This window comes from Tamandua tetradactyla, chromosome 6 (genome assembly GCF_023851605.1).
Source record: "Tamandua tetradactyla isolate mTamTet1 chromosome 6, mTamTet1.pri, whole genome shotgun sequence".
NCBI classification, from domain to species: domain Eukaryota; kingdom Metazoa; phylum Chordata; class Mammalia; order Pilosa; family Myrmecophagidae; genus Tamandua; species Tamandua tetradactyla.
In genome coordinates, this window is record NC_135332.1 from 19,200,310 (window position 1) to 19,211,495 (window position 11,186).

The window sequence follows — 11,186 nt, forward strand, 5'->3', positions numbered from 1 at the left end:
TGCTGAATCACTACATGGATTTTTTTTTTGTCTCCAGTGTATTAGAACCTCTAGAAGGAAAACCTGAAATGGTTCAACTGTAACCCATACCATATTTAGAAATTTATTCTTAAACTACTTGTTAAAACGTACTCTGAAATTTATCACTTTTTGCGTATATATTTTACAATAAAAAATGTTAAAAAAAAAAAAAGGAGTTAGAGACTTCACACCAAAATGAATTCCAAATGTAGTACAAAGTTAAATGTTAAAACTATTTTGAAATTTAAAGAAAAGAAAATTAGAAGGAAAAACGGGTGAATATCTGGTTTCAAGGTAAAAAAAAATCTATGCATTAAGCTTCATCTAAGCATGTACTTTTGACTTACTTGCCTCTGTACAAATCCTAGAACAATGTCTGGCACAGAATAGCTACTCAATAATTATTAAAAATTAATAAAAGCAAAAGAAATAAACATAAATGAATTCAGATCTAATGCAAAAAGATTAAACTCATGCCCATGTAAGTCATAAAAATGCCGTAAACTATATACCACACTGTGTGGTTCTTCTATAAAAATTTTTTTTTTGTTTGTTTAAAAAATATATACTTTACATAGGTTCACCCACACGAGAAATAACAAAATGTTTATGGTAGTTAACTTTTACATGGTTGGCATTTGAAGTCAGAGGGGCACTGACTGTTGGACATAGTTTTTATCTTATTAAACTTTTTCTGTCTTTTCTAAATCTTCTATAATAAACTTGTATTATCTTTAAAATAAGGGAAAAAAGTTATTAAAAAAATACACCATATACCATCATGGGAGACTAAGCCCAAAATGTGTAGGCTTATTCATTTTCATCTTCATTATCAAAAGAAAGGAGGCTACTGTTTTTGATTTGCTTTTGTGAGTTCTTTTTAACTAAGTCCTTTTTAATTATTTGATCTTCATTTGTCATCTTCTTTTTTGAGCTTGCTGTTAAACCTGAATATTTTTCATCTGAGGGACGTTTGACTGGTTTTCGATACATGATTCTTCCATCAGCTTGAGCTGGTTCTTCATCTGCTTTGGTAGCCTTTATCTCTGCTTTAATTTTCATGACTTCTTCAGCTGATAGTCTTCCTTTTTTAAAACCACCACTTGAGGCTGTTCATCTTCTCTGTCGCTGTGATCACCATCTTCATCTGAGAGTTGAGGCTGGACTCTCTTGTTCTCAACGGTGGGCCCTTCCCTATAGCCGACCCTTTCCTTGAAGCGAGCCAGAAACGTCGGCTCGGCGGGCGGTACTTAAGACACTTGGTCCCGCTTACTCATTGCAGCTCTGGGAAATACAGGCTCCGGCGGCCGCCTGGTGACGTTAGAGAGGCGACAGCACATCGCCTAAAAATTTTTAATGCAAAAACTAAATAGTATGTTTTTAAGGGATAAGAAAATAAAACTAAAGAAAATCAATGAATGATAAAGACAAGTTTCAGGAGAGTGGGGTCCTGGGGCAGAGAGGAGAATGGGATCCTTCTTAAGGCCAGGCACACACACACACACACACACACAGGGTTTAAAAGGTGATGTTAAAGCTTGGCTACTGGCTGCTGTACTCATAAGTCTTTAAAGTATAAAAATGTTAGTTTCACATTCTTTTGTGTGAATGGCCTTTTTCCTTAAAGACAAAAACAAAACACTCACGAACAAGGGCAAAGAAAAAACCAACAGCAATAAAGGGTTAATATCCTTTCCAAACAAGTACCAATAAATGGCCAACCTCACTGCTCATCAAAAAAATGCTAGTGAAAACATCAACACCATATCGTCAAAGTGACAAAAGTCACTCGTGAGCTTTGGGGAGAAGAGGGGCATTGCCTTATCATCTTAATAATAAGAAATATTAAGAGCTACTGCTTTCTGAGCAACTACTCTGTACAAGTGCTTTATATATTTGAACTTATTTAATCCTGTTTAACAATCCTTTGAGACAGGGTACTACTCTCAACCCCGATTGCATTAATCAATTTGACCAAAGTCACAAAGTAAATAAATAACAAAGCCACAAAAATGTAAATTGACACATTCCCTCCAAGGTCAATTTGGCAATAATTATCAGTAACCATAAAATGTGCTACCTTTACCTGGGAAATTTCAGTGCTAAGACTCTATTCTAAAGAAACAGACCTGGACACTCTCCTGATACCCAGTGACAGAAGACTGGACTCCAATGCAGGTTTACTGTCCCAGGTTGACACACTCCCTCCCAGACCAGCTCTGAAATTAAAGCTGAGTAAGGAATGAACTTAAAAGGGTAAGAGAAGTAAAGCAGCATTGGGGGTGGGGTGGGGTGTCAAAAACTTTGGAGGATGAAAAGCAGAGAGAAAAGTGGTAACTGGCAAAACACTTGGAGGAAGATGAAGACTGAATGCTGATCGACCAATGAGAAGCAGGCCAGTCTGCACCCTAGAACCCCAGGAACTCTGGGCAAGTGAACAAAGCAGGTATAAGGGATGAGAGAAAGGTCTGTGAAATACACACATACATAAAAATAAACACTACTTAACTACTAATTCCAGAGAAAACAGAAAGCTTTATATAAAAAGTAATTACATAATCATGTTACTTAACTCAGCAGCTGACAATATTTATATATTCATAATAACGTAGACCCAAGAAAAAAATGTGCTAAATTTTCACTTTTCCCTAACAGTACATGAATAGACTCTAAAAATGATCAAGAAAGAGGAATTTTATGTATTATTTGGAAATGTGAAGGTAAATTCCAGAAGAAACTGGCTAAGTTGAAAATGACAGATACAAGAAGCGGGACTGGGGGTGAAGGAAGGGCTGTGGCAAGGAAATGCTATTTTTAAATGAAGTCTAGTAATACTATTTGACATTTATGTTTTGGTATATATAATTCAATCCTTGTTCTATTCCTATATTTAAATATGTATTGTAGAAACTTAGCTTCTTCCAAGTTATGTTTTCATTATAACTTGCTATTTTCCCTTAATTTTTTATGGGCATTTCCACAGTAATTACATATAAAACTACAACATGGGAAACTACCCTAGACCAAGTTTTTATGTGATAATATGAAGCAACATACTCACTGAATAGTTAGTCTTGACAATAAAAAGCAAAGGTATTTGATAATGGATTTGTTTCATGGAAAACTGAGTGGGAATCTCTTTCTTCTCGGAAAAAAGAAGTTAAAAATAATTTAACAGCTTTTTACCAACCAGTAAAATATAAAAATGTTTATATTACTAATTTGTTTTAGAAAATCAGATTACACAGTAGTATATACAGTATGATCCCTAACTTGCCTAGCTTGTTTCATAAAATGTATATAATATAGGTGAACAAAAAAAAAGAAGAAAGAAAAACACCAAAAAATAAACAGCAGCTCTTTTTAAGTAATATGATTATGGATGATTTTCATTTTCTTCTTAAAACTTTTCAAATTTTCTTCAGAGCCCTTATATTACTTTGGGAGACAGAAAAGATATATTAAGAAAATGTCTATGGCCAACACTACAAAGGAAAGATAAAAGACAGCAAGGGTATGGATAGTTCAGAAGTGACATGCTGATGGCTAGACTTTTTATACCTTTTGTCAGTCTCTGCAAAGCACTTCCACATTGCACTGAAACTGTATTTGTCCACTGGTCTTTGTTGGGTCTTTTGATCTTTCACTCAACAAATATTACTGATACTCCACCATGTGCCAGGTACTGTTCTAGATATTAAAGATTTATCATGAACAAAACAGATGAAGTCTCTATCCTTCTTTACAGGGAAGACAAAATACTATAAACATGTGAACAAAACAATACTTTCAGTGGCAACACACACAGGCAATAACACACACCCCCTACTTTCAAGTGCACTAAAGAAGAGTGAAGACTTGCTAGGGAGACACTGGGGTGGGAGGGGAAGACTACCTCAGTAAGAGTAGGCCTCACTCAGGAAGAGGTATCTGAGCAGACACCTGAAGGAAGAAAAGGGACCTAGCCAGGGAACGACACGAGACAAAGACCAGGGAGAGGGAACAGCAAGAGGATGGCCAGGATGGTGAGAGTGGAATGAACAGAGAGCAGCAGTGAGATGGCAAAGAGGCAGGGAGCACCAGATCATGTAGGCCTCACAGGCTCACAAGGGCCTCTGAGCCGATCCAAAGGTGATGCAAGCTGACTACATTCTTAAAAGATCACTCTGTCTGCTGTGTGGATACCAGATGGTAAGTGGGAGCAAAGGGAAGCCAGAACACCTGTGAGTAGAGTACTACAGGAGTCTGGACAAGAAATTATGATGGTGTGGTACTCCATAAGGGTGGAAATAGAGATCAATGGAAGAAAATGAACCCACACACCTATAGTCAACTGATTTCATCAAGTGCCAAGAACTCTCGATGGGGGAAGAACAATATCTTTAATAAATAATGCTAGGAAAACTGGATTTCCACATGCAGAAAGAATCAAGTTGGACCCATATGCCTCACATCACATATAAAAATTAACTTAAAATGGACCAGAGGCCTAAATGTAAGAAGCTAGAACTATAAAATCTCTTAGAAACAGATCTAAATCTCCATGACCTTGAATTAGGCAACTGTTTTTTAGAGTTGACACCAAAAGCCCAAGCAAACAAAGAAAATGCAGGTAAATTGGGTTTCATTAAAATAAAAAAATTTTATGCATCTATTGATGCTAACAAGAACATGAAAAGATACACGACAGAATGGGATAAAACAGTTACAAGTCATATATCCGATAAGGGTCTAATATCCAGAATGTGAAACAAAGAGGTAAGTGACTATCAAATTCAAAAATGCCTAATACTTCACACCAAACTGAGAAACCCAAATGAGGGAGAGCTTCCTGCCCATTCCATTCTGTTCCCAGGAGAATTCTTTAGGCTCTCCCTTAATGACGCAGGTGAATTGCAAAGGATAAGCTTCTTTCTTAACTTGGTGTATGTCTGGAACCAAAAGGCAATTAATTAGCTTTTTCAATGGTAGCCGAACTAAGATAACAGAATACTCTTCCTTTTCTGCTGCCCAATTTTCCAGAGGTTACATTTAAATAAAAGTTAACAGATACGGGGTGCAAGGGTAGTTCAGTGGTAGAATTCTTGCCAGCCACGCCAAGGACCAGGGTTTGATTCCTGGCCCATGCACACCCCCCACAAAAAAAATTCAACAAATGGTGCTGCAAAAACAGGATAGCCACACGGAAGAGGAATGAAATGTGACCCCCACCATACAACATACAAAAAAAAGTTAAAAGATAAATTATATGCATGTCAGTGAAGGGTCTTTAAAAAACACAAAACAATGGTCAAGTTGTTTATACAAAACTTATCCTGAACCCTCTGCTGGGACCCTCCGGATAACCTTTCCTCCCCCAGGTGATCCCTTTCCCATTCTCAGTGCAGCAGTGAGGTTCTTGGTACAGAAAAGGCAATGTCCAAAGAGTCAGGTTTCCATACCTGATAGAATGTCTTCTGCTAATTCCTTTTCTCTTTCTATTTTTTCCTCTAGAGTTGAAATGCAGAATTCATAGCCAGCGAGAGCAAATTCCGGTCTGTAAAGCAAAGATCAGTAATCGGCTGTTCACCTTTTCACAAACCCCTTCCTCAACCTCATTCTGCCAGCTTGGGTTTGAGCATGTCAGTATAGAAAGTGTAAGAAGGGAAGAGGGAATTTTTAAAAGTCCCTCAGGGGTATCCATCTACCATCTCTCAAAAGTTTTTTTTTTAAGTCACCCATTTGATGTAACTTAAGACATAAAAAGCGAGGAATACTGCCATAACTTTAATAACGGTCATAATCAGAAGAAGTGAGTCAGTTTCTTCATCTGTGAAAGCAGATCCCTATTCAAAGTAATACTACCTACATGAACTATGACTTCAAGCAACTTCCAGAGAGGTTTATTAACTTTATACTTCTTACAAGCTGTAGGTCTTTGATGAAAGTTTGTTTTACAGAAATGGCGCTCCTACTTACAACCCTACAAGGCATCTGGCCCAACTGCGTAGCCTTGGGCCTTCATTTAACTGGAGAGGAAACCCAAGCAGGCAGCCTGGATCTGGACAGAGGAACAGCCATCTGCTGGGTGACATCTCTATAAAGAGAGGCTGAGGAACATGACAGAAAAGTATTTTTCCACCCAGAAGTTCAGTCGTGGTTCCTGCTCTTCCAGTTTTGCTCTTGGTTCTTAATAAAAAGCAGCACGACAAAGCTCACCTTCTCTTCTCTAGTGCCTTGCCAGGCAGGAACTGCTGACCCCACTGTTCTACTCTGCTGTTAGAAGGAGAGCAGAGGTTGCCCAGACCTGAACCTCAGCGGGAAGGACCCTATCCAGTCAGCACCTGGAGCCAGGGGAGGCTACCCACAAGAAGGTCCAAGGCAGAGCAAGAAGCCTATTTATAAACAACTCCCCTCCAACTAAAATCAGCCTTTCTAAGCCTCAGGATCTGGCCATGTCTTTCCTGGCCTCATGCTTCTTCTCTAAATAAAACAAAATGAAGACACACTTTTGAGTACAGCACAGAATAACTTAGAAGCCAATTATTAGTAGCTACTACACAAGCTATCACCCCCATAAAACTAACTGCAAATTTGTCTTATTCTCCAGTGTTAAGTTTTGGGTATCTAGAAATTCAAACCCAATCAGCATCTAGTACTGCAGATTATTCCTCCAAGGGAGACTGAGCCCAGCTGCAGATTGGGTCTTGAAGTCAAAGGCACCCAGAAGCTCTAGCCTACCAAGTATCCAACTGAAATGCAGGAAGATTAAGCAGGTCCTGCTCTGAACTAAAATAGCTGGTGAACAGGACTTTTTCCTTCTTTATTAGAACTTAGACTCATTTGCTATTTTAAAATTAGTGCCTATTTCCTAACCAACTTACTCAAAGGCATCCCTTCTGATAGTTTCCTATCCTAAAAACCTAGCTACCTTTAATCTTCTCTATCTGCTTTAAAAACACTCTTTACTGAATTAGCCACTGAGACACTTCTGGGCTAACTGTATCGCCCTTTAACTGTTTTCATGTTTTCAGTTAAATAATTCCCTTTTTTTTTTTTTTTTTGCCAAGCCTCCCGTATCCAATTTCTTGGTTTGCTAACACTTATATAAGCATAATGGTTTCTTCAAAGTATATTATTCCTGGAGGATGTTACATTGCTCCCTGCTCTTCTAAGAAGAGCTAAGCGGAAGTTATCCTAACCTCCTTTATCAGTTCAAGCAAGAGCAGAAAAGTGATCAGTTTTTCTGCAGTGCAGCCTCACTCAGCAGGATAATGAAAATCACAGGGACAAAACCAGAAACACCGCCAGATCTCAAAGATGAGAGAAGAAATACTTTGAGTTTGACATCCAATTTTTTTTGGTAACTGAAGATTCTGTAACATCCTAGAGCAAAAGTTATTCTGTCCACAGCCCTACTCCCTGGAGCGCCTAGATTCTACCTACACTTACCTATTCTGAGCAGCATAGATACTGGCCAGCTTCAGGGAGATTTCAATAATTGCATTGTCTTCCTGTTGAGAGAAAGAGAAATGAAGGAAATTCATGACAAGTAAAATTTTGGCCTCAAAACCATAATCTTTACTCTTTCAAGGTAACTGATCTACATATGAGTCTCAGTTCAACAAATTTTTATTAGTGAAAAATTGTCATTTTTATATAGGTCCTGAGGGAAGAGGGAATCTACTTTCTTGGCCAAAGCACATGGTGGGGGAAAGAGATCAGAAAACAAGAATATTTTGAAAATTGCTTCAGTTAGGGGCCAATTCTAGGCACTATCCTTACCTGCTTCATGCCCCCTCCAAGCAGGTAACTCATTGTTGCTTTAAATAGTTTTTCCGCCTAAAAGCACAAGGAAAAGGTTTTCCTTTTACTGGGACCCCACTATTTATATGACTCTAGATTCTAAATATCAATCTGATGCATCATTCCTTACAAAACACACACACATATGCACTCATACAAATACACACAAAAAGAGAAATACCCCTGTAATGGGACCAAAGACTAAAATACCAGATTACCACAACCTCTCTACCCCTTAAACTACTCTGGGATAGAAACTAACTTCAGAAACTAGCTTCTCATCCAAATCCACTGTGGCAGAGACCGCAAACTGTCCCCTAATATTCATTCTTCTCTCCATGTTTTCAGTTAAATAATTCCCTTTTTTTTTTGCCAAGCCTCCCTCATAGGTAAATGTAGTGGCATGATGATGTTTTGGCCAATGAATGCAGGTAGAGGGATGCAAGTACTTTTTCAATCATATTTTATAAATGAGCTGCTTGCCTTCCATTTTCTCTTTCTTCCTTCCTAAAGGCTGGAGATAAGCCACCCAAGCAAATGAAGGAAAGGACCCTGAGCTTCTGGACTACTTCATGGAGCAGAGGAACCTACCTGCCTTTTGCCATCAGCCTACTTCCAGACTGACGCATGAAAGAAAATTATACCTTGTTTGAGTCACTATATTTTGGTATCTCTTTCTTACAGCACGTTAGCCTGCACCCTTACTGACACAGTTCCTTTGAGACTTGCCCTTCATAAATTCAAAATTATTATAGTGATTTTACTTACATTTTCAAGCTGACCTTGTATAAATGCTAAGTTGGCCATCTGAAAAGAAAATAACAGGTTTGTCTAGGTCCACTCATCACCAAAGAAACAAATGCTAATTTAATGATATCTTGCTACCTTTTGTTCTGCTATAGAGACTTCTTAAAAGTGACACCAAAAGGTAATCAAAATCGAAATCAAAAGAAAACTTAGCTTTTTTTTTTTAAAAGAGCATTAGATGAGAGAATCGTATGGTAGCCCATGACAAACTCTAGGTACTGTCCTGTAACCACTTGTTGAAGAGTGCTTTGAATACTACTGCTTTTTTTATTTCTTTGCTTTGCATATATGTTTCACTATACATTTTAAAAAAGTTAAAAAAAAAAACAAACAGAGCATTATGACATCGTGAAGGCAAAGAATAAAAAACAGGAGCGCTATCAAACCCCAGTGGCTCTGATGGGTTACAAGAGTTACCAAATCACAAGTGTAGGTGATGGCGGCCTTGTTATTGCTCTGATAGGCAAGACGAAGAGCGTCATGCAAAATCCGCTCGGCCTCTTCAGGTTCATCTTTCATGATACTCAACTGGAAAGAAAAGATAAAAAAAAAAAATGACAGAAAGTGAAACAAAGAAAATGGATGCAAGTGCTACCAGACAGAAGCAGACGTTCACTGTAACATCTCAGTGCAGAGTCAGCAGCTACTCATTCACAAGTACTGCCTGAATTTCTACTACGCACTACGGACTATGTCTACAATGGTGACATGAGGTCTGCCTCCTTTACAGCTGAGTGTGACACTATGACAAAGCATTGGCCAACAGATGCAGGCAGAAGGTGGGCAATTTTGAAATCTTATCTACTTGCCTCTCTCCTCCTTTTTTCCATTCCTGCAGGCTGGACGTGGGCCTGAAGGATCAGGAAGCATAATTACAACAAGAGCTATGAAGAAAAGCTATGGAATGCAGTGATAAGGAGTCTCCTCTAAACAGAAGTGACTTTTAAACCAAGGTAAGACAGATAAACATGAGTCAGACAAATAAGGGAGTGGAGGGAAGGTCCCTAACATGATGGGGAATGAGTGAACACTCTACAGGCTCAAGAGGTTAGTTCTTCAGAACAAGTGAGATGGGTGTGGAGGAAGGACAGTGATCCAGAGGATTACTGCCAAATGGATAGGCAAGGAAGGCTGGGTTAGATAATGCAGACTTTATATTTTACCATAAATACAGTGGGAAGTCAAAAATTTTTGTACAAGAAGGTGTTATGATTGATATACATTAAAAAAAATCACTCTGGCTGCTGTATGGAGAACAGATTATAGGGGGCAAGCAGGCAGTTAAGACCACTGGATGGGAGGCTGTGATAGTGAAAGCTTGCTGTGGGTCAAGAGATATAAGAAAAGGGGGCAAAGTTTAAGAAGTTACTTTGGAAATGGTGGCAACAGGATTTGTTGCTGGACTGTAAGGGACAGTGGTGAAGGACCACAAGCTTTAAGAATGACTTTAAGGTTTCTAGGCTGTGAAACAGGGTAGATGGTAGTAAAGAGAAGACAGTGAAGGAATGGGTTGGGTCGCATTTAAGATCAAGAATTTCGTTTCAAGCATGTAAAGTCTGACAAGTACTTTTGCCTCACTCAAAGTGGAGATGTCATGCAAATAGCACACTGCAGTCAGGAAATGTCAATCTGGATGTTTTTGGCATGAAGAAGTATTTGGCCCAAAGGAAGAGAAGAGATACTCTACGGAGGAAAAAAAAAAAAAAAAAAACAGAAAAGGATGTGGAGAAAAGGAAGAGTTTAGAAAGAAGAGAAACAAATTGCCCTAAACTGTATTTTCAGGAAGCTACGCATTGCAACATTCTTTATCACTTAACTGAGAGATATCACAAAACATTCCCGATTTACCGTCTGGATAAGAGAACGAAGCCTGTGGTGTTATGTCCAGGCGCACCTGAGACTGCAGCCGTTTCCTTGCAGGCATTGGCGTCTGACAAGGCCGGATGGATTCACACCCCCTCTGATGGCAGTTCTGGGCACTTTTACTCTTGCAGCCTCCTTCTACTCTACGCTAAGTTGGAAAAACTCAAGGCCGGCAGGCCTCGGCTCCGCACGGCTACTGCGCTGGCCCGGTAGGGCCCGGCGCCGCCTCACCTTGGCTCGCTTCAGCAACTGGACGATCTCGGCCTCCGTCTCGTCCGCCGCGGCCTGGTCCGCGGCCCCGCCCGCTCCCGACTGCTCCTCCTCCCGCTCCTCGTCCGCAGTGGGCCTCGAGAACCAGGCGAGCGCTGCGGGGAGTGCCCGGAGGTCACAGGCCCGGCCCGCGACGCTCCCCGCCCGCCCCGCGACGCTCCCCGCCCGGCCCGTGCCCCTTACCTGCCAGCAGCGGTAGCAGGCCCGAGCCCGGTCCCAGAGGCGCGACTCCGGGTGGCAGCGCCTCTACCCCGGGCCGCGGGCCCCCTGCGGGTGCCGGAGACAGGAGCGCCGAGCAGCCCCGGCACCGCAGCCCCGCCGCCCGCAGGAGGCCCGAACCCAGACGCCGGCTCAGCGCGCGGTACATACTCCCGCCGCGTCCTCTGCGCACTGCAGGCCCGGCTCGACTCCCCGACGCCGCGCCCCCAGCGCCCCCAGCG

The 11,186-nt window shown here is 40.6% G+C and overlaps 1 protein-coding gene and 1 pseudogene across 4 annotated transcripts in view; both read right to left on the bottom strand.

Annotated features, from left to right (window-relative positions):
• The window catches only part of TTC19 (tetratricopeptide repeat domain 19), a 57,660-nt gene extending 46,476 nt beyond the window's left edge, over nt 1–11,184 (bottom strand). The window contains exons 1-7 of one of the 4 annotated variants that reach the window (XM_077163982.1): nt 10,930–11,184; nt 10,708–10,841; nt 9,031–9,141; nt 8,575–8,613; nt 7,786–7,842; nt 7,453–7,514; nt 5,463–5,557 (exon numbers count right to left, since the gene is read on the bottom strand). In XM_077163982.1, the coding sequence (XP_077020097.1) occupies nt 5,463–5,557; nt 7,453–7,514; nt 7,786–7,842; nt 8,575–8,613; nt 9,031–9,141; nt 10,708–10,841; nt 10,930–11,113 (682 nt within the window). In that variant the 5' untranslated portion in view covers nt 11,114–11,184. The other 3 variants (XM_077163985.1, XM_077163983.1, XM_077163984.1) reach the window with 3 other exon arrangements.
• Nucleotides 601–4,810, bottom strand: LOC143687232 (uncharacterized protein KIAA1143 pseudogene; annotated as a pseudogene).
• Nucleotides 11,185–11,186: the final 2 nt, after the last annotated feature.